The sequence below is a fragment of the Somniosus microcephalus genome, chromosome 3 (genome assembly GCF_052327205.1).
Source record: "Somniosus microcephalus isolate GS21.2 chromosome 3, FLI_Smic_1.0, whole genome shotgun sequence".
Lineage (NCBI taxonomy): Eukaryota > Metazoa > Chordata > Chondrichthyes > Squaliformes > Somniosidae > Somniosus > Somniosus microcephalus.
In genome coordinates, this window is record NC_140989.1 from 182,243,945 (window position 1) to 182,268,563 (window position 24,619).

The 24,619-nt window shown below is 51.3% G+C and overlaps 1 protein-coding gene across 1 annotated transcript in view; it reads right to left on the reverse strand.

Moving 5' to 3' along the window:
* Positions 1-24,619, reverse strand: part of LOC147121615 (solute carrier family 22 member 2-like) — a 215,305-nt gene that overhangs the window by 162,383 nt on the left and 28,303 nt on the right. The window contains exons 7-8 of the mRNA XM_085977978.1: positions 17,587-17,801; positions 13,315-13,423 (exon numbers count right to left, since the gene is read on the reverse strand). Coding sequence (XP_085834104.1) covers positions 13,315-13,423; positions 17,587-17,801 — 324 coding nt within the window. The remainder of the gene's footprint in view (positions 1-13,314; positions 13,424-17,586; positions 17,802-24,619) is intronic.

The window sequence follows — 24,619 nt, forward strand, 5'->3', positions numbered from 1 at the left end:
AGGCTCACCATCAACACCGACCCCAGGTTGACCATCAACTCAGACCCCATGTTGGACATCAACTCGGACCCCAGGCTGACCATCAACTCAGACCCCAGGCTGACCATCAACTCAGACCTCAGACCAATGATCAACTCAGACCCCAGACTGAACATCAACACACACCCCAGGCTGACCATCCACTCAGACCGCAGGCTGACCATCAACTGGACCTCAGGCTGACCATCAACTCAAGCCCCAGGCTCAGCATCAACTGAACCCCAGGCTGACCATCAACTGGACCCCAGACTGACCATCAACTCTGGCCCCAGGCTCAGCATCAACTCAGACCCCAGGCTGACAATCAACTCAGACCAAAGGCCCATCATCAACTCAGACCCCAGGCTGACCATCAACACAGACCACAGGCTGACCATCAACTCAGACCCCAGGCTGACCATGAACTCAGACCCCTGGCTGAACATCAATTCAGGCACCAGGCTGACCATCAACTCAGACCATAGTGTGACCATCAACTGAACTAGAGGCTGACCATCAACTCTGACCCCAGGCTGACCATCAACTCAGACCCCAGGCTGACGATCAACTCAGACCCCAGGCTGACCATCAACTCAGACCCCAGGCTGAAGATCAACTCAGACCCCAGGCTGACCATCAACTCAGACCCCAGGCTGACCGTCAACTCAGACCCCAGGCTGACCGTCAACTCAGACCCCAGGCTGACCGTCAACTCAGACACCAGGCTGACCATCAACTCAGACCCCAAGCTGGCCGTCAACTCAGACCCCAGGCTGACCGTCAACTCAGACCCCAGGCTGACCATCAACTCAGACCCCAGGCTGACCGTCAACTCAGACCCCAGGCTGACCATCAAATCAGACCACAGGCTGACCATGAACTCAGACCCCAGGCTGACCACCAACTCAGACCCAAGGGTGACCGTCAACCCCGAGCCCAGACTCACCATCAAATGGAACCCAGGGTGACCATCACCTCAGACCCCAGGCTGACCATCAACTCAGACCCCAGGCTGACCATAAACTCACACCCCAGGCTAACCATCAACGCAGACCCCAGGCTCACCATCAACTGGACCCCAGGATGACCATCAACACAGTCCCCAAGCTGACCATCAACTGGATCCCAGTCTCACCATCAACTCAGACCCCAGGTTGTCCATCAGCACAGACCCCAGGCTGACCATCAACGCAGACCTCATGTTAACTTCAACTAAGACCCGAGGCTGTCCATCAACTGGACCCCAGGCTCACCATCAACACAGACCCCAGGTTGACCATCAACTCAGACCCCACGTTGGACATCAACTCAGACCCCAGGCTGACCACCAACTCAGACCCCAGGCTGACCATCAACTCAGACACCAGACCAATGATCAACTCAGACCCCAGACTGAACATCAACACATACCCCAGGCTGACCATCTACTCAGACCGCAGGCTGACCATCAACTGGACCTCAGGCTGACCATCACCTGGACCCCAGACTGACCATCAACTCTGGCCCCAGGCTCAGCATCAACTCAGACCCCAGGCTGAGCATCAACTCAGACCCCAGGCTGACCATCAACTCAGACCATAGGTTGACCGTCAACTGATCCCGATGCTGACCATCATCTCAGACCCCAGGCCCACCATCAACCCAGTCCACATGCTGACCATCAACTCAGAACCCAGGCTGACCATCAACACCAACCCCAGTCCCACCATCAAATGGACCCCAGGCTGAACATCAACTGGACCCCAGGCTGACCATAAGCTCAGACCCCAGGCTGACCATAAGGCAGATCCCAGGCTGACCATCAACTCAGACCAAAGGCCCACCATCAACTCAGAACCCAGGCTGACCATCAATTCAGAACCCAGGCTGAACATCAACTCAGACCCCAGGCTGACCATAAACGCAGACCATAGGCTGACCACAAACTCAGACCCCAGGCTGACCATCAACTCAGACCTAAGGCTGACCATCAACTGGACCCCAGGCTCACCATCAACTCAGACCCCAGACCAGTGATCAACTAAGACCCCAGGCTGACCATCAACTCAGAGCCCAGGCTGACCATCAACTCAGACCCCAGGCTAACCATCAACTCAGACCACAGGCTTCCCAGCAACTCAGAACACAGGCTGACCATCAACACAGGCCCCAGACCAATGTTCAACTCAGACCCCAGGCTGAACATCAACACACACCCAAGGCTGACCACCTACTCAGACCCCAGGCAGACCATCAACTCAGACCCCAGGCTCAGCATCAACTGGACCCCAGGCTGACAATCAACTCGGACCCCAGGCTGACCATCAACTCAGACCCCAGGCTGACCGTCAACTCATACCCCAGGCTGACCGTCAACTCAGACCCAAGGCTGACCATCAACCCTGAGCCCAGGCTCACCATCAACTGGACCCCAGGCTGACCATCAACTCAGACCGCAGGCTGATGATCAACTCAGGCCCCAGACTCAGAAACAATTGGACCCAAGGCTCACCATCAACACCAACCCCAGGTTGACCATCAACTCAGACCCCATGTTGGACATCAACTCAGACCCCAGGCTGACCATCAACTCAGACCCCAGGCTGACCATCAACTCAGACCTCAGACCAATGATCAACTCAGACCCCAGACTGAACATCAACACACACCCCAGGCTGACCATCTACTCAGGCCGCAGGCTGACCATCAACTGGACCTCAGGCTGACCATCAACTCAAGCCCCAGGCTCAGCATCAACTGAACCCCAGGCTGACCATCAACTGGACGCCATACTGACCATCAACTCTGGCCCCAGGCTCAGCATCAACTCAGACCCTAGGCTGACCATGAACTCAGACCCCTGGCTGAACATCAATTCAGGCACCAGGCTGACCATCAACTCAGACCCCAACCCAAAGTTCAACTCAGACCCCAGGCTGAATATCAACACACACACCAAGCTGACCACCTACTCAGACCCCAGGCAGACCATCAACTCAGACCCCAGGCTGACCATCAACTCAGGCCCCAGGCTCAGCATCAACTGGACCCCAGGATGACCATCAACTCAGACGCCAGGCTGACCATCAATTCAGAACCCAGGCTGAACATGTAGTCTGAACCCAGGCTGAGCATCAACACAGACCCCAGGCTGACCATCAACTCAAACCCCAGGCTGACGATCAAACCCGAGCCCAGGCACACCATCAACTGGACCCCAGGCTGACCATCAACTCATACCCCAGGCTGACCATCAACTCATACCCCAGGCTGACCGTCAACTCATACCCCAGGCTGACCGTCAACTCAGACCCAAGGCTGACCATCAACCCTGAGCCCAGGCTCACCATCAACTGGACCCCAGGCTGACCATCAACTCAGACCGCAGGCTGATGATCAACTCAGGCCCCAGACTCAGAATCAACTGGACCCCAGGCTGACAATCAACTGGACCCCAGGCTGACCATCAACTCAGACACCAGGCTCACCATCAACTGGACCCCAGGCTGGCCATCAACTGGACCCCAGGCTGACCATCAACTCAGACCCCAGGCTCACCACCAACTGGACCCCAGGCTGACCATCAACTCAGGTCCCAGACTCAGCATCAACTGGGCCCCAGGCCCAGCATCAACTGCACCCCAGGCTGACCTTCAACTCAGAACCTAGGCCCGCCATCTACTCAGACCCCAGGCTGACCTTGAATTCAGAACCCAGGCTGACCATCAATACAGACCCCATGCCCACCTTCAACTCAGACTCCAGCCTTACCATCAACTCAGACACTGGGCTGACCATCAACGGGACCCCAGGCTGACCATTAACTCAGACCCTAGAGTGACCATCACCTCAGACCCCAGGCTCACCATCATCTCAGACCCCAGGCTGACCATCAACTGGACCCCAAGCTGACCATCAACTCAGAACCCAGGCTGACCATCAACTCAGAAGCCAGGCTGACCATCAACTCAGACCCCAGGTTGAACATCAACTCAGACCCCTGGCTGACCATGAACTGGACCCCAGGCTGACCATCAACTGGACCCCAGGCTGATCATCAACTGGACCCCAAGCTGACCATCAACTCAGGCCCCAGGCTCAGCATCAACTGGACCCCAGGCTGACCATCAACTGGACCCCAGGCTGACCATCAACTGGACCCCAGGCTGACCATCAACTCAGGCCCCAGGCTGACCATCAACTCAGGCCCCAGGCTCAGCATCAACTCAGACCACAGGCTGACCATCAACTCAGACCCCAGACTGACCATCAACTCAGACCCCAGGCTGACCATCAACTCAGACCCCAGGCTGACCATCAACTCAGAACCCAGGCTGACCATCTACTCAGACCCCAGGCTGACCATCTACTCAGACCCCAGGCTGACCACCAACTGAGGCCTCAGGCTCAGCATGAACTGGACCCCAGGCTGACCATCAACTCAGACCATAGGTTGACCATCAACTGGTCCTGAGGCTGACCATCCACTCATACCCCAAGCTGACCATCAACTCAGACCCCAGACCAATGATCAACTCAGACCCCAGGCTGAACATCAACGCACACCCAAGGCTGACCATCTACTCAGACCCCAAGCTGACCATCAACTGGACCCCAGGCTGACCTTCAACACAGTCCTCAGGCTCAGCATCAACTGGACCCCAGGCTGACCTTCATCTCAGGCTCAGCATCAAATGGACCCCAGGCTGACCATCAACTAGACCACAGGCTGACCATCAACTCAGGCACCAGGCTGACCATCAACTCAGGCCCCAGGCTGACCATCAACTCAGACCCCAGGCTGACCATCAACTCAGAACCCAGGCTGACCATCTACTCAGACCCCAGGCTGACCATCTACTCAGACCCCAGGCTGACCACCAACTGAGGCCTCAGGCTCAGCATGAACTGGACCCCAGGCTGACCATCAACTCAGACCATAGGTTGACCATCAACTGGTCCTGAGGCTGACCATCCACTCATACCCCAAGCTGACCATCAACTCAGACCCCAGACCAATGATCAACTCAGACCCCAGGCTGAACATCAACGCACACCCAAGGCTGACCATCTACTCAGACCCCAAGCTGACCATCAACTGGACCCCAGGCTGACCTTCAACACAGTCCTCAGGCTCAGCATCAACTGGACCCCAGGCTGACCTTCATCTCAGGCTCAGCATCAAATGGACCCCAGGCTGACCATCAACTAGACCACAGGCTGACCATCAACTCAGGCACCAGGCTGACCATCAACTCAGGCACCAGGCTCACCATCACCATCAACTGGGCCCCAGGCTGGCCATCAACTGGACCCCAGTCTGACCATCAACTCAGACCCCATGCTCACCACCAACTGGACCCCAGGCTGACCATCAACTGGACCCCAGGCTGACCATCAACTCAGGTCCCAGGCTCAGCATCAACTGGGCCCCAGGCCCACCATCAACTGGACCACAGGCTGACCTTCAATTCTGAACCCAGGCCTGCCATCAACTCAGACCCCATGCTGAACATCAACTCAGACCCCAGGCTGACCATCAACTCAGACCCCAGGCTGACCATCAACTCAGACCCCAGACCAATGATCAACTCAGACCCCAGACTGAACATCAACACACACCCCAGACGTACCATCAACTCAGACCGCAGCCTAACCATCAACTGGACCCCAGGCTGACCATCAACTCAGGCCCCAGGCTCAGCATCAACTGGATCCCAGGCTCACCATCAACTCAGACCCCAGTCCAATGCTCAACTCAGACCCCAGGCTGACCATCAACACAGACCCCAGTCTGACCATCAACTCAGACCCCATGTTAAACTCAACTAAGACCCGATGCTGTCCATCAACTGGACCCCAGGCTCACCATCAACTCAGACCCCAGGTTGACCATCAACTCATACCCCATGCTGAACATCAACTCAGACCCCAGGCTGAACATCAACTCAGACCCCAGGCTGACCATCAACTCAGACCCCAGACCAATGATCAACTCAGACCCCAGACTGAACATCAACACACACCCCAGGCGTACCATCAACTCAGACCGCAGCCTAACCATCAACTGGACCCCAGGCTGACCATCAACTCAGGCCCCAGGCTCAGCATCAACTGGACCCCAGGCTGACCATCAACTGCACACCAGGCTGACCATCAACTCAGACCCCAGGCTGACCATCAAATCAGACCCCAGGCTGACCATCAACCCCGAGTCCAGGCTGACCATCAACTGGACCCCAGGCTGACCATCAACTCAGAACCCAGGCTGACCATCAACTCAGACCCCAGACCAATGTTCAACTCAGACCCCAGGCAGAACATCAACACACACCTCAGGCTGACCATCAACTCAGTCCCTAGGCTCAGCATCAACTGGACCCCAGGCTGACAATCAACTCAGACCCCAGGCTGAACATCTACTCAGAACCCAGGCTGACCATCAACTCAGACCCCAGGCTGACCATCAACTGGTTCCGCAGGGGTCAGTGCTGGCACCCCAATTCTTTACAATCTATATTAACGATTTGGAGGTAGGGACCGAGTGCAACATATCCAAGTTTGCCGATGATACAAATATGGGAGGGAAAGCAGTGAGTGAGGAGGACATAAAAAACCTGCAAAAGGGCATAGACAGGCTAAGTGAGTGGGCAGGGATTTGGCAGATGGGATATAATATTGTAAAGTGTGAGGTTATGCACTTTGGCAGAAAAAGTCAAAGAGCAAGTTATTATCTAAATGGAGAGAAACTGCAAAGTGCTACAGTACAAAGGGATCTGAGGGTCCTGGTGCATGAAACACCAAAAGTTAGTATGCAGGTGCAGCAGGTGATCAGGAAGGCCGATGGAATCTTGGCCTTTATTGCAAGGGGGATGGAGTATAAAAACAGGGAAGTCTTGCTGCAATTATTCAGGGTATTGGTGAGGCCACACCTGGAATACTGTGTGCAGTTTTGGTTTCCATATTTAAGAAAAGATATACTTGCTCTCGAGGCGGTTCAGAGAAGGTTCACTCGGTTGATTCCGGAGATGAGGGGGTTGACGTATGAGGAAAGGTTGAGTAGGTTGGGCCTCTACTCATTGGAGTTCAGAAGAATGAGAGGCGATCTTATCAAAACATATAAGATTGTGAGGGGGCTTGATCGGGTGGATGCGGTGAGGATGTTTCCACTGATGGGTGAGACTAGAACTAGGGGGCATAATCTTAGAATAAGGGCTGCCCTTTCAAAACTGAGATGAGGAGGAACTTCTTCATTCAGAGGTAGTAAATCTATGGAATTGGCTACCCCAGAGCGCTGTGGAACCTGCAACATTAAATAAATTTAAAACGGAGATAGTGTGGCGGTACCACTGGTTGGCCCTTACATTGAGACACATAATTCCCTTTAACTTACCTTACTGTATGTTTAACTTACCTTTTGGGGCCGTTGCCCTTTTAACTTACCTGTTGGGGCCAATGCCCCTTTAAGACGCGCCCTAGCGCGCTGACGTCACGTCACGTACAACGTGATGTGCGTGCGCCGGCACAGCCCGGCCTAGCGTCTTCGGCCTCAACGGCCAGCCGACGGGAGCGACGCGATCTTCCGCTCCCGCGGCAAGCACCGGCAGAGCACGGCCTCGCGACCTCGGCCTCAACGGCCAGCGATGCAACGACGCGCATCACGTGATGCCCTAAGCGCGGGAAACGCGAGCAACGTGATGACGTCACAACACAAACGCGAGGACGTCATCACGCTTCCCACAGGACTGCAAACTCAGTCCTCGTGGAGTCCCCGCTGGGACAAGACCTACACCACGGTGCTCCTACAGTCAGCCATCTTACCTGCTATCTTACCCGCTGTAATTAGCCTGTTCCTGTGAAATAAAGAATAGATTGGCCTTCCAAAGCTAGGCTTTATTAACTTTAAAATCAGCAGCATATCTTTCCACATCCAGTCCCAACTAAAGCTAGAAAAGGACTGAATTTAAGGTAGCCACAACACATCATGTGATCATCAACTACCAATGAGATTACAACACATATCCCAACGCAGTTAACAAACAACGAATCACAATACTTTTACTAATCAAGGAATAATCACCACATCCTGTAAATAAACAACTTATTTATAGTTCGTCGAAGTCAAACTCTCTTATTTAGTGGCGATCTACACGAACCGTAACATTGGTGACCCAACGACATGAATACGGGAGCTCATCAATTCCAATGCTACAATTGGTGAACCCGTATCCGTGAACGATTTTCACGGTAGCAACGCGCGCCTGAACCTCGTCTTCCCTCAAGACGACCAACGCACAACTGACGAACAACCACGGAACAGCAACCGCCCAACACCGATTCCACCAAAAGCGACCCCGTCTTTGCGTACGTATTCGCAATGGAAGCGCAGCTTGGAGGTGAGCCCGTTTTTCACAAATGATTTCACAGAGGTAGAGCACGACCAACGGCAACTGTCATCCACCAGCGCTACAATTGGTGGGTTTGTGAACGTCTTTCACAAACGAAGCACGCTATGGAAGCATCAGCCGTTCTGCTGTCGCTACCGCAATCCAGGGAGCCACGGTCTCCCTCGTGCTTTATGCAGGTAGAAGCCCTGTTCGCCGAGAACATCGATGCGGCACAGACCACGCACGTGCTCACGGTCTCCGTATTCGACTTTTCTACCGCCACACGGATCGTCCGCCTCTACGTCCAAAGCAACAGCAAGTATACATCTCTCCAAGCGCGGGGTACAGCATGTTCGGGCCCACAAGATCGGAGTGCGCCCCACGGGAATACCACGAGGACTCACCCCCGCAAAACACGAGGACGCACTCCTTGCGCACGAGGACACATCCCTCGTGAACACCGATGACTCCTTCTCCGCCGCCGACGCACCAGCCCTTCAGCTTGCTGGTTGTGTTACCTACTGCACGATTCGGCGTGAACAAAAGGCGTGCCGCCCTCCCAGCTGTTTTCTCCTAAATCTACAACTGTTACAAGTGTTGCCGCCCTCCAGGCAGAGTTAACCCCTCCTGAAAGCAACAACAACCTGGACCGTTGCCGCCCTTTCTCCAGTTTTCCTTTTAACAAACGCAAACGTCTACTGAAGCTGCACACATCGAGGACGGGTCCAACGGGCATCCTGCAGCTGCGATCAGCCACGTGAAAGTTGCTAGCCTCACCGATCACTGATCAACGCAGCAACTCTTCACCCCCCGTTGTGTTATCGTCGTAGCACTATGGCACGCACCGTTCTGTGCGTTCCAGCCTCCCGAAGGTTTCGCTCACCTGTCGGCGAGTTCACCGACCTCACCAGTCAAGTCCTCCTGGAGCGCCCGTCGGCGTTCCTGCAGATTTCGTCGGAACAAGGGCTTGTTTCAACATCAACGGAGACAGCACGGTGGCATAGTGGTTAGCACTGTTGCCTCACAGCGCCAGGGACCCGGGTTCAAATCCGGCCTCGGGTGACTGTCTGTGTGGAGTTTGCTCATTCTCCCCGTGTTTGCGTGGGTTTCCTCCGGGTGCTCCGGTTTCCTCCCACAGCCCAAAGATGTGCGGGTTAGGTTGATTGGCCACAATAAAAATTGACCCTTAGTGTTAGGGGGGATTAAATACGCAGGGTTACGGGGATAGGGCTTGGGTGGGATGGCTGTCGGTGTAGGGACCGGGTGCTAGGGTTTGGATGATCAGCCATGATCTCGTTGAATGGCGGAGCAGGCTCGAAGGGCCGAATGGCCTACTCCTGCTCCTATCTTCTATGTTAAGACCCTGTCTCTATGTTAAGACATCGCCCGCGTCCGCCCAACCTGCCCGTCACTCTGACAAGGCCTGCTGTTTCGCACGTCTCCACGGTCCTTCGCCTGACGGATACGTTTTATTCGTCACGACGCGCGTAAGGATCCGCTCACGAGCAGCAGCTTCATACCTCGCCTACCAAGTCGAGACAGCACGACCGCCGTGACCACCAGCTCGTCAGACCATCTCATCCTTGGACTTTCGTTAAAGCGAATTCTGGGGGGGCATATGTGGCGGTACCACTGGTTGTCCCTTACACTGAGACACATAATTCCCTTTAACTTACCTTACTGTATGTTTAACATACCTTTTGGGGCCGTTGCCCTTTTAACTTACCTGTTGGGGCCATTGCCCCTTTAAGATGCACCCTAGCGCGCTGACGTCACGTCACGTACAACGTGATGTGCGTGCGCCGGCACAGCCCGGCCTAGCGTCTTCGGCCTCAACGGCCAGCCGACGGGAGCAACGCGATCTTCCGCTCCCGCGGCAAGCACCGGCACAGCCCGGCCTCGCGACCTCGGCCTCAACGGCCAGTGACGCAACGATGCGCATCACGTGACGCCCTAAACGCGGGAAATGCAAGCAACGTGATGACGTCACAACACAAACGCGATGACGTCATCACGCTCCCCACAGGACTGCGAACTCAGTCCTCGTGGAGTCCCCGCTGGGACAAGACCTACACCACGGTGCTCCTACAGTCAGCCATCTTACCTGCTATCTTACCTGCTGTAATTAGCCTGTTCCTGTAAATAAACAACTTATTTATAGTTCGTCGAAGTCAAACTCTCTTATTTAGTGGCGATCTACACGAACCGCTACAATAGACAGTTTCCTAGCAGATAAGGGAATTAGGGGTTACGGGGAGAGGGCAGAGAAGTGGACGTGAGTCTAGATTCGGATTAGCCATGATCCTATTGAATGGCGGAGCAGGCCCGAGGGGCCGTATGGCCTACTCCTGCTCCTACTTCTTATGTTCTTATGTTCTTACGTACCACAGGCCCACCATCAACATAGACCACAGGCTGACCATCAACTCAGACCCCAGGCTGACCATCAACTGGACCCCAGGCAGGCCATCAACTCAGGCCCCAGGCTGCCCATCAACTCCGACCCCAGGCTGCCCATCAATTCCGACCCCAGACCCACCATCAAATGGACCCCAGACTGACCATCAACTCAGACCCCAGGTTGAACATCAACTCAGACCCCAGGCTGACTTTCAACTCAGACCCCAGGCTGACTTTCAACTCAGACCCCAGGCTGACCATCAACTCAGACCCCAGGCTCACCATCAATTGGACCCCAGGCCCACCATCAACTCAGAGCCCAGGCTGACCTTCAACTCAGACCCTAGGCTGACCATCAACACAAACCCCAGGCTGACCATCAATTCAGACCCCAGGCTGACCATCAACACAAACCCCAGGCTGACCATAAACTCAGACCCTAGGCTGACCATCAATTCAGACCCCAGGCTGACCATCATCTCAGACCCCAGGCTGACCATCAACTCAAACCCCAGGCTGACCATAAACTCAGACCCCAGGCTGACCATCAATTCAGACCCCAGGCTGACCATCAACACAAACCCCAGGCTGACCATAAACTCAGACCCCAGGCTGACCTTTAGCTCAGACCCCAGGCTGACCTTTAGCTCAGAGCCCAGGCTGACCATCAACTCAAACCCCAGGCTGACCATAAACTCAGACCCCAGGCTGACCTTTAGCTCAGACCCCAGGCTGACCATCAACACAAACCCCAGGCTGACCATAAACTCAGACCCCAGGCTGACCATAAACTCAGACCCCAGGCTGACCATAAACTCAGACCCCAGGCTGACCATAAACTCAGACCCCAGGCTGACCATCAACTCAGACCCCAGGCTGACCATCAACTCAGACCCCAGGCTGACCATCAACTCAGACCCCAGGCTGACCATCAACTCAGACCCCAGGCTGACCATCAACTCAGACCCCAGGCTGACCATCAACTCAGAACCAAGGCCTCTATGCGAAAATGTTAATGAGACTACTCAGACTCAGAAGACACTCTTTAGGTAGGTTTCATACATTATAGTGAAATGTGTAATTATGATATCTATCACATCATGAATGTTATTTTCCAACAAAAAATGTTGACGTGTGTTATTGGCATGCTGAAAAAATAGCCACAAAATTTAGAAAAATTATTTTGCACAAGGTGATTGGTTCACCTTAGAATCGCTGGCCCCAATATTTATGGGGTGGCGAGGAGCTACAGGGGGGAGGGGGATTTCTAGTGACCGGAAAAAATCCCAAAATATGGGGAAAGCGGAGGTCTTGCCGAATTTAACGACAAGACCTCATGTCAAATGTATTTCTCCATAACCCGGCCGGCAGCTAGCCAGATAATGTGGACGCACGAGGGCGCAGCCATAACCAGCAGAGGAGGGAGGGAGGGTGAGATCACAGGTGAGAATGAGAAAAACATCACGGGTTGGTCTGGAGAACGCCCGCGGGGGGTGGGTGGAAGAAATCTTGTGCGCGGGGGAAGAGATCGCACACGGTGGGGAAAGGATGGTGCGTGCACGGGGTGGGGGCAAGATATCACACGTGCACGGGGGCAGCAGATCGCACACAAAGGGGGAAGAGATCCTCCGTGCGTCGGGGGTGGAAAGAAGAGGGAAGAGGTCACGCGCAGTGGAGACGCGTTAGCGCAGTGGTGAAGAGATCGCTTGCCGGGGGGAGGAGGATGGGGCTTGAACCCACAAACCTTTCGACTTAGAGGCGAGAGCGTTACCACTGAGCTCCAGCTGACAACCAAAGTCTCAAAGCTCTTAATATGTTACAGATAATTGATTTTACAAGTAGACTAGATAAATTGAGATGTTGCTGTCGCCCTATTCACTCGCCTCTGTCAGAAGGTTGTGGGTTCAAGTCCCACTCTAGGGACTTGAGCACAAAGTTTGGCTGACACTCCAGTGCAGTGCTGAGGAAGTGCGGCACTGTCGGAAGTGCTGTCTTTCAGATGAGGCGTTAAGCCGAGGTGGACGTAAAAGATCTCATGACACTATTTCGAAGAAGAGCAGGGGAGTTCTCCTCGGTGTCCTGGCCAATATTTATCCCTCAACCAACATAACAAAAACAGATTATCTGGTCCTTGTCACATTGCTGTCTGTGGGAGCTTGCTGTGCGTGAATTAGCTGCCGCGTTTCCCACATTACAACAGTGACTACACTTCAAAAGTACTTCATTGACTGTAAAGTGCTTTGAGACGTCCGGTGGTCGTGAAAGGCACTGTAGAAATGCAAGTCTTCTTCTTCTTCTTCTTCTTCTATTAAAATTAAATCTTTACCATTACTTTTAAAACAACTATGTTGCCCACTTTACAATCTCTTTACTGCACCTTGAAAATTAATTTTGATATTTGTAATATTGCTCATTTATCTTAACTGTAAACACTGATTTTAACTCCGATCACAGAGACCTGTTCAGACAGGATGCTCAGGGTAAACTGTAAAAGGCTGCTACTAATTGCTATAAAATATGCAGTACTTACCGTAAGAATGTAGGGTACAGCTCTGTATTTACAAAACAGACCATCTCAAAGCACACAGTTATCCCCAGTCTGCCCAAGCATGTGGCTGCTGTTTTCAGCCAGAAGGTATCTGAATTGGAAGAAAAACTTAGAATTCGTAAAAAATCATTCTGAGTAAATGTCAAAATATTTCATTAGGTTAATATTTTACTTGCCCTGCCCTGTAAAATAAAATTAATACTCAGAAAAATGTCAGTTAATTAAACACAGATTTGTAAAAGGCAAGTCGATTCTGACAAAATGAAGGAAATGCAGTGGATGTTGTGTATACGTGTATAATCCATAAGTGAATAGATTTTCAAAGGGCATAAGGTGCCACATGGGAGGTCTGTTTATAAGATTAAGGCATACGATATTAAAGGGAACATGACAGCTTGGATAGGATGTTAGTTAAAGGACAGGAAACAAAGTAGTGATTACTGGACGTTCCTCAAACAGGAGGGATATGAACAGTGGTGAACAGTGGTGTCCTCCACATATAAATGTTGGAACCGCTGCTCGTCTCAATATATTAATGATCTAGATTTCGGTATGTAAGGCACTATAGCAAAATTTTGAGATGACACAAAAATAGGGAGCATGGTTAATGGTTAAATATGACTTCAGGAGGACACATAGGCCTAGAAATTCAGTATAGCCACGTTTGGGGCGCTACAGCCGGGCGGCCGCTAAAGTTTGCGCCCGGCGCAACTTAGCGCCACCTTCGCCGATATTCAGTGGCATCGCCCCAAGAGGTTGCTGCTGCGCTAAAACAGGTGATGCACGACTATCATTAGGCGCTAAGCCAGCGGCCCGGGGCAATACCCCCGAGGGCGGGCGCAGCGCAGGTGCGGCGAGTTGCTGATTGAAGGCAGACACTCTGGCGCCGGTGAGCTCTTAAAGGGGGAGGGTGGATTTGATTGGCTGCCATGCCCTGCACACTGCAGCCCTGAAGCAAGGCCTGACCACTGCTGCTTGATCTGTACAACGCCCAGGACAATGGAGAAGGCCAGGGAGAGAGCGCAGCGCTTCAGCGGGGGTGACCTGAGGGTGCTGGTTGGCGCAGTGGAGCGCAGGCGCCATGTTCTGTTCCCTGAAGGTGGCAGGAGGCCGCTGCCCAGCGCCTATCGGAAAGCCTGGAGGGAGGTGTCAAACAGGGTGACCTTCAACAGCGTGGTTGCCAGGACTCCTGTACAATGCCGAAAAAAGTTCAACGACCTCACTCAGGTTGTCAGGGTGAGTACCCTTTCCAGTGTCCTCCTCATCCCTGCATGTGCACCTTAGTTTATGGGCAAAGGGACCTGAAAGCCCTAATGCCCAGCCCCCAGACTTCGCGACAGCACAGGCGGCTTCTAGCCAAGTGCTCAGTCGTGCCGTGCATTCACTGGCTGGTGTCATGCGGACACAGACCAGGGCCACACGGGCACTAACTGCTGCCACCCTCGCTGGATCGGCCAGGCATCGCCAGGGCACTCGCCGCGCCGCAGCAGCCCAGCAGTCTGTGCTTCAGCAGATTGCTGCGCATGCTGCAGTGCTGGCCCGTGCGTGTGCCAATGTATCAGGCAACCAGGGAGTACCTGTGATCTGTCAGGTTGGCAGCATTCCTGCAGCCGAAATGGTCACTCCTCCATTGCAGCTGCCACCAGCCGCTGGACAGACTGCTGCCGCCCAAGCAGAGTTGGAGCAGTCAGCAGCCGGCCCCTCCAGGCCCAGAGCTGGTCCAGGCCGACCCCCAAGCGCGTCTGCCGTCTCGCCATCTGACCCTCAGCAGCCTTCCCCCAGCCTTGCTGCAGCCACTGGGGTCCCATTGAGGAGGAGCTGCAGGGCGGGCAGGGGCCAGTCACGGATGCGAAACGCATCACCCTCGCGGGGGAAAAAGTAGAAGGTGTGGCCAAATGTTTTGTTTCACTTGTAAAGGCCGATACTGGTGTCTTTGTTTTACTTGTAAAGGCCGAGACTGGTATATTTGTTTTTTTGGAAAGGCCGAGACTGGTCTATTTGTTTTTTTGGAAAGGCTGAGACTGGTCTATTTGTTTTTTTGGAAAGGCCAAGACTGGTCTATTTGTTTTTTTGGGGGGGCTTCTCTCCATTAGTTTGTTATGTGGGAGGGGCACAGAGGTATCAAAGTAATAAATTTTCTGAAATCGCACTGTCCATGCTTTCTTTTGGAAGTCCTGGTTGCCCTGCTCGGCTGAGGGCTTGTGGAGCGGCGACATTCATCTTGGCACAAGCCATTCCCTGAGAGGGGGCCTAGAACCGACGTGCAATAAGCCGCCGACGGGCGGCCCTTGCACTTTCTGCCTCGCTCCTGTGCTGGTCCTCCTCCTCCTCCGGTGGTCCTCCAATGTCTGGTGGCAGTGGCTGAGTCCTGCGGATAGCCAGGTTGTGCAGCATGCAGCACACGACAACGAAATGGGAGACTCGCTCAGGCGAGTACTGTAGGGCTCCTCCGGAACGATCCTGACAGCAGAACCGTTGCTTCAGGACGCCGATTGTTTGCTCAATGATGTTCCTGGTTGCTTGATCGCTGTCATTGTATCCCTCTTCAGCAGGGGTGCGGGGCGCACAGAGCGGGGTCATCAGCCAGGTGCACAAAGGATAGCCTTTGTCCCCGAGAAGCCATCCTCGTGGGTGAGGCTGGGCCTGGAACATGTCTGCCACAGAAGTCTGGTGCAGGATGAAGGCATCGTGGCTGCTGCCTGGAAAGCGGGCATTGACAGCTAGGATGAGCTGCCTGTGGTCACACATCAACTGCACGTTGAGCGAATGGTAGCCCTTCCGGTTGCGGTAATCCTCGGCATTCTCTAGAGGTGCCCGCAAAGCCACATGCGTGCAGTCAATGGCGCCCTGCACCATGGGGAAGCCCGCTAATGCTGCAAAGCCCATTGCACGCTGTTGCTGCTTGTCAACGGTCATGGAGAAGGAGATGAACTGACGTCTCCTTCTGAAAAGGGCATTGGTCACCTGGCGTATGCAGCAATGTACCGCAAACTGGGAGATGTTGGAAATGTCCCCAGTAGCGGATTGGAAGGAGCCGGTGGCATAGAAGTTGAGAGACACCGTCACCTTCACTGCCACCGACAGAGACGTCCTGCTCCTCAGCTGTGGCTGCAGATCTCCGCGAAGCAGGTGGCAGATCTCAGTGACCACCGCCCTTCTGAATCGCAGCCTCCGAACACACTGCTCGTCAGACATGTTCAGATATGAGAACTGCTGGCGGTATACCCTGGGTGGGTAAGGCCTCCTTTGCCGATGCCTGTTGCCCCTTCTCCGTCTGGCCATGACTGGCACTCTCTCACGGCGTCTCTGAGCCCTTTGAATGCAATGGAGAAGCCCAATGTTTCTACCCATTGCAGCCCCCATTATATGTTTCTAATCAATGCTATGGCTCTGAAGTTAAAGACAAGTGCAAAGCTGTGGCCTGAAGCCACAAGTACCTGTGCGAGTGTTGAGCCAAACCAGAAAGCTCTCTACCTTTGTCTCTCTCCAAAGATCCGTCTCTCACAAAGAAGGAGTGTTGCAAAATGGCTGCCATTTCTACTGCAGGAGGAGTGCCCTTTAATTAGCGCCCCCCGCGCCCCGCAGCGACTGGGAACCGTTCCCCTCTACCAGTCGCTAGGGGCGCCAGGCGCACAATAGGCCGGCGCCACTGAATTTCCGGTTTGGGGCGCACAAAGGGCGTTGCACCATGAAATGACGTCAGGATCTGCGCGCGCAGCTGAGCGCGCGCAAAGGCTTGGCGCCGCCACTAAATCTTAACTGAAGTTGGCGAGAGGCGCAGATCGCGCTGCGCCCGGGCGCTAGCCGCTTAGCACCCCACATCTCCTCCTCCTAAGGCGCTAGCGGCTGGCGCAAACAACTGAATTTCTAGGCCATATAGTTTAGTAAATTGGGCACATAGATGTCGGATGAAATTTCATTTGGAGAAATGGGAGGTGGTACATTTTGGGGGAAGAGAGAGAACATCTACACTAAATAGTAAAACTTTAAAAGGAGGAGAAAATCAGAGACACTTGGGACCGGGTAACCTGTATCCTGAGCTTTTACAGACCGGCGTTAACCTATATATCCTGACCTCTTGCATTAAGCTATATTGTGGCACAAATATGTTACATCATGACAGTGACTGTGAGAGGTTTAAATGTAAGGTAGGTCTACATCACAATGTCATTAATATAGTAATTCCACTATTGAATAATAGGCCCAGATCTTTATTAGTCTGGGACTGAATTAGAATCCCAGTGTGGTACTTACTCTCGGGTATGAACGCCGCTATCAAACAGGAGGCCCCCGACAGCAGACCACCTGCCGCAAAGGGAAGGCGCCGTCCAATCCGCTCAATCACCAGAAGGATGATGACTGATGCCGGGATCTCCACAGCTCCTGAGATGAAGAAATCAAGGTAAATGTTTCCTCCCAGAGTTCCCAAACGCATGACAAGCCCTTGGTACACCAAGGCACTCGTAAACCTGAAATAAAGAGCTTAAGTTTAAGAAGCAAGTCTCATGCCTTTCCACTGAACGATGAGCCAGATATATAAATGTGGCTCTTGGTTAGAAAATTATGTCAATTTAGAATCATAGAATCTTACAGCACCGAGGCAGACCATTTAGCCCATTGTGCCGTTGCTGGTTCTTTGAAAGAGCTGTCCAATTAGCCCCACCTGCCTGGAATTTTTTCCTTTTCAAGTATATGTCCATAGAATTACATAGAATTTTACAGCACAGAAGATTGAGGTGACCTGATAGAGGTCTTTAAAATTATGAAGGACAGAAACAGGCTATTCTGCCCAACAGGTCCATGTCGGTGTTCATGTTCCACATGAGCCTCCTCTCGCCTTACTTCATCTCACCCCATCAACATATCCTTCTATTCCTTTCTCCCTCATATACTTATCTAACTTCTCCTTAAATGCACCTATGCTATTCACCTCAACTATTCCTTGTGGGAGCGAGTTCCACATTCTCACCACTCTCTGACGTTGCTCCTGAATTCCCTATTGGATTTATTAGTGGTTATCTTATAATTATGGCCCCTAATTTGGACTCCCTCACAAGTGGAAACGTCTTCTTTACGTCTACCCCTATCGAACCCCTTCATAATTTTAAAGACCTCTATCAGGTCACCTCTCAATCTTCTCTTTTCTAGGGAAAAGACTCACAGCTTATTCAGTCTTTCCTGATAGTTGTACTCTCTTAGTTCTGGTATCATCCTTGTAAATCTTTTTTGCACTTTCTCCAGCACTTCTATATCCTTTTTGTAATATGGAGCCCAGAACTGTGCACAGTATTCTAAGTGTGGGCTAACTAAGGTTCTATATATGTTTTACATAACTACTCTGCTTTTGAATTCTATTCCTATAGAAATGAACCCGGTGCTTTACTTGCACTTTTTATGGCTTTGTTAACCTGCATTGCTACTTTTAATGATTTTGAATCTGTACCCCAGATCCCTTTGCACCTCAACCCCATTTAGACTTTTTTTCCCCCCAAGGAGTAGGAGGCCTCCTTATTCCTCCTACCAAAAGGCACTACCTCACACTTATCTATATTTGGCCGTAAATTGCGGCCCCTACGGGTGCGTACGCGGTGCGCACGCGCCCATAAGGGCCGCGCAAATTCTTAGTTTAGGCATGAGCTGCGCATGCGCGAAAACCCGGAACTTGCGATCTGTTTACTTGACAGATCCTCCGCATCTCCAGGAAAAGGTCCTCTGTGGGTGGAGAGTTGCGCTATTTGCCCAACTTCCGCCCAGCGAATGCCCGTGAAATTCTTACATAAGGCTTGCCTTTACCAGCGTAAGAATTTTTAAAAACATTTTTAAAATTTTTATCAATAATTTATACATTAAAAAGCCTGTGAAATAAGGTTAGTTTATTTTTAGCCCCTTTAAAACATTTAAATTTATTTTTCAAAAATAAATCTTTGTTTTAAATATTTAATTAAATGGCATTTTAATTAATTTTTATAATATGTAATGGTATTTTTTTTTATTTATTTGATGTGTAGATGTGTGTTTTGGGTATTCCCGTTATTCCCGCTTATGGGGTTTCCGTACATACGAAATCCCCATAAGCATGTCATTTGTTGGGCTGGCACGACATCCCAGGGGCGCTCACAAACCACCTGAGCCCATGGGATACGTGGGCCTCTGCCCGCGGGTACTCGGAGAGGCCGAGGACACCGCACCTCCCGGACCGCCAGGTAGGTGCAGATTTTATTTGCGGAGCGGAGGCATTTCCCCGTGGGAAGCCTCTGACCGCAAATTCAGGGCCAATATCTTATTTACACATCCATTTTGCAAATTTGTTAACGGTTTCTTGTCTTTTGTTGCAGCCTTCCTCAGTGTTAACTATAATCCCCAATTGGGGGTCATCCACAAATGTTGGTATTGTACTTCCAATTCCCGATTCAAAAGGAAGATGGTTGAGGTGGTTGGAGGTCAATCATCGCAGCCCCAGGACATCGCTGCAGGAATTCCTCAGGGAAATGTCCAAGGCCCAACCATCTTCAGCTGCTTCATCAATGAACTTCCCTCCAACATAAGGTCGGAAATGGGGATGTTCGCTGATGATTGCACAGTGTTCAGCGCCATTCACAACACCTCAGATAATGAAGCAGTCCATGTCCACATGCAACAAGCCCTGGACGACATTCAGGCTTGGGCTGATAAATGGCAGATAACATTCGCGCCACAGGAGTGCCAGGCAATGACTATCTCCAACAAACGAGAGTCTAACTCCCGCCTCTTGACATTCAATGGCATTACCATCACCGAATCCCCCACCATCAACATCCTGGGGGTCACCACTGACCAGAGACTTAACTGGACCAGCCACATAAATACTGTGGCAACAAGAGCAGGTCAGAGACTAGGTATTCGGCGGCGAGTGTCTCAGCTCCTGACTCCCCAAAGCCATTCCACCATCTACAAGGCACAAGTAAGGAGTGTGATGGAATACTCTCCACTTGCCTGGATGAGTGCAGCTCCAACACACTCAAGATGCTCGATACCATCCAGGACAAAGCAGCCCGCTTGATTGGCACCCCATCCACTACCTTAAATATTCACTCCCTCCACCACCGGAGTACCGTGGCTGCAGTGTGTACCATCTACAAGATGCACTGCAGCAACTCGCCAAGGCTTCTTCGGCAGCAACTCCCAAACCCGCGACCTTTACCACCTAGAAGGACAAGGGCAGCAGGCGCATGGGAACACCATCACCTGCAAGTTCCCCTCCAAGTTACACACCATCCTGACTTAGAAATGTATCGCCGATCCTTCATCGTTGCTGGGTCAAAAATCCTGGAACTCCCTCCCTAACAGCACTGTGGGAATACCTTCACCACACGGACTGCAGCGGTTCAAGGCGGCGGCTCACCACCACCTTCTCAAGGGCAATTAGGGATGGGCAATAAATGCTGGCCTCGCCAGCGACGCCCACATCCCAGGAACAAATTTTTTAAATATAATTTATGTAAATAGTGAACAACAATGGTCCCAGCAGCGATTCCTGTGGAACACCACTTCCCAACTTCCGCTAGTCTGAGTACAGTAACTAACTTTAACCCCTACTCACTGTTTTCTGGTTTGTAGCCAATTTACAATCCATTCTGCTACTAATGCTCTGACTCCACATAAGAACATAAGAAATAGGAGCAGGAATAGGCCATTTGGCCCCTCGAGGCCTGCTCTGCCATTCAAGAAGGTCATGACTGATCTTGAGTTCAAAGCCACTTCCCCGCCCGCTCCCCATAACCCTTCACTCCCTTATCTTGCAAAAAATCTGTCTATCTCCACCTTAAATGTATTTAATGACCCAGCCTCCACAGCTCTCTGGGGTAGAGAATTCCACAGATTTACGACCCTCTGAGAGAAGAAATTCCTCCTCATCTTAGTTCTAAAAGGGCGACCCTTTATTCTGAAACTATGCCCCCGAGTTCTGGATTTCCCCACGAGGGGAAACATCCTCTCTGCATCTACCCTGTCGAGCCCCCTCAGTATCTTATGTTTCAATAAGATCACCTCTCATTATTCTAAATTCCAATGAGTATAGGCTCAGCCTGCTCAACCTTTCCTCATAAGTCAACCCCCTCTTCTCTGGAATCAACCTTGTTAACCTTCTCTGAACTGCCTCCAATGTAAGTATATCCTTCCTTAAATAAGGAGACTAAAACTGTTTGCAGTACTCAAGTTGTGGTCTCACCAATACCCTGTACAGTTGTAGCAGGACTTCCCTGTTTTTAGACTCCAACCCCCTTGAAATAAAGGCCAACATTCCATTTGCGTTTTTGATGACTTGCTGTACCTGCATGCTAACTTTTTGTGTTTCATGTACAAGGACCCCCAGATCCCTCTGAACTGTAGCATTTTGTAATCTCTCTCCATTTAAATAATAATTTGCTTTTTTATTTTTCCTGCCAAAGTGGATAACCTCACACTTTCCCACATTATACTCCATCTGCCAAATGTTTGCCCTCTCACTTAGCCTGTCTATATCCCTTTGCAGATTCTTTGAGTCCTCTGCACAACTTGCTTTCCCACCCATCTTTGTATCATCCGCAAACTTGGCTACATTACACTTGGTCCCTTCATCCAAGTCATTAATGTAGATTGTAAATAGTTGAGGCCCCAGCACGAATCCCTGTGGCACTCCACTAGTTATCGTTTGCCAACCGGAAAATGACCCATTTATCCCGACTCTCTGCTTTCTGTTAGTTAGCCAATTCTCTATCCATGTTAATATATTACCCCCAACTCCGTGAGCTCTTATCTTGTGCAGTAACCTTTTATGTGGCACCTTATCAAATGCCTTCTGGAAATCCAAATACACCACATCCACTGGTTCCCCTTTGTCCACCCTACTCGTTACATCCTCAAAGAACTCCAGCAAATTTGTTAAACATGATTTCTCTTTCATAAAACCATGCTGACTCTTCTTGACTGCATTATGATTTTCCAAATGCCCTGCTACTGCTGCCTTAATGAAGGACTCCAGCATTTTCCCAACGACAGATGTTAGGCTAACTGGTCTACAGTTTCCTGCTTTCTGTCTCCCTCCTTTCTTAAATAGGGGTGTTACATTTGCGGTTTTCCAATCTGCTGGGACCTCTCCAGAGTCCAAGGAATTTTGGTATATTGCAACTAATGCATCCACTATCTCTGCAGCCACTTCTTTTAAGACCCTGGGATGCAGGCCATCTGATCCAGGGACTTGTCATCTTTTATTCCCATTATTTTACCAAGTACTTTTTCCTTAGTGATAGTGATTGTCTTTAGTTCCCCCTTCCTGTGGCCCCTTGATTATCCATTATTGGGATGTTGTTAGTGTCTTCTACCACGAAGACAAATGCAAAATATTTGTTCAGAGTCTCTGCCATTTCCCCGTTCCCCATTATTAATTCCCCAGACTCATCCTCTAAGGGATCAATGTTTACTTTAGCTACTCTCCTCCTTTTTATATACCTGTAGAAGCTCTTACTATCTGTTTTAATATTTCTTGCCAGTTTACTCTCATAATCCATCTACTCTCTCTATTGTTTTCCGGCACTGCATTTCAACTGTCTTACCCTTTAATTTATTTTTCCAGTCCACTTTAGCCAGTTCTGCCCTCATGCCATTGTAATTGCCTTTGTTTAAGATCAGGACACTGGTTTGAGATACAAATTTCTCACCCTCCAATTGAATTTGAAATTCAACCATGCTATGATCAGTCTTTCCTAGAGGATCCTTCACTATGATATCATTTATTAATTCTGTCTCATTACACAGTACCATGCTCTGACCTGAGTCAGTCTCAGTGAAAAGTTTCCTCCCATCTACTCCATCAAAACCCTACATAATTTTGAACACCGCTATTAAATCGCCCCTTAACCTTCTCTGCTCTAAGCAGAGCAATCCCAGCTTCTCTAGCCTCTCCACATAACTGAAGTCCCTCATCCCTGGTACCATTCTGGTAAATCTCCTCTGCAACCCTCTCCAAGGCCTTGACATCCTTCCTAAAGGGTGGTTTCCAGAATCCATCAGCTACAGATGAACTCTCCAATAACCTTCAGTAGGGACACTCCAGACACCATTAAAGTTTTTCTATGACTGTCTGGAGGTAAATATGGGCGCTAGTGTAAAATGTCTGATACCAAATCAATCGCCCTTTGAAAATGAAAATCGGGAGAGATGTATAGAGGTTGGCTGATCTGAAATCGCTTGTTTTGCACTGTCACTCGAAGTCAAAATGACCACCTCCCTGACCTACTATCAGCTGCTGGTTTAGTGCATTCTCCCAAAAACTTATCAAAGAACTCAGCGTCTGAAAACCCTCTGCCACCACTTTTAACAATGAGAAAGGAAGGGGGAATAAGAGGGGATCCTTTCATCTCCCAATATCACAATCACATCACACAGCGTGAGTCATATCCACCGATTTCTCACACCACACAGCTTTAAAATTATGATCCATAGTTCAAAAATCGAATCTAACAAACTGAATGAAATGGTCTAAACTAAAATGTAAAGATAACAAATAATTACGAACCAAAATAAACATTGCAGATAACGGAGAATGATTTGGAGCCTGTAATCTAATCTGAGGGGATCAAATGACTAGTGTAGACTCTTGGTTGGAGTCGAGCAAGATTTGAACTTGTCTCCTTTTGTGACGGCCATTAATTCAATGATTACATTGCAACATTATAATCGTTCGTGCGAACTATTGTTTTCTCTCACTCTCTCTACTAAATGTCAGGCTGTTTACAGAGTGCCACAACCTCTCTGCTGACGACAGCCTGTCATGGGTATGTTTTATAATGAAAAGCTCTCAACAACAAAAATATTAATGGGCTCAATATATGTTCAATTGATATAAAATTCACCCCAACTCCCGTCTGTACTGCCCCAACTCCCGTCTGTACCGCCCCAACACTAGCCTGTACCGCCCCAAGCCCCGCCCCGACCGCCCCGCCTCTACCGCCCCGACCGCCCCGCCTCTACCGCCCCAAGCCCCGCCTCTACCGCCCCAAGCCCCGCCTCTACCGCCCCAAGCCCCGCCTCTACCGCCCCAAGCCCCGCCTCTACCGCCCCAAGCCCCGCCTCTACCGCCCCAAGCCCCGCCTCTACCGCCCCAAGCCCCGCCTCTACCGCCCCAAGCCCCGCCTGTACCGCCCCAAGCCCCGCCTGTACCGCCCCAAGCCCCGCCTGTACCGCCCCAAGCCCCGCCTGTACCGCCCCAAGCCCCGCCTGTACCGCCCCAACTCCCGCCTGTACCGCCCCAACTCCCGCCTGTACCGCCCCA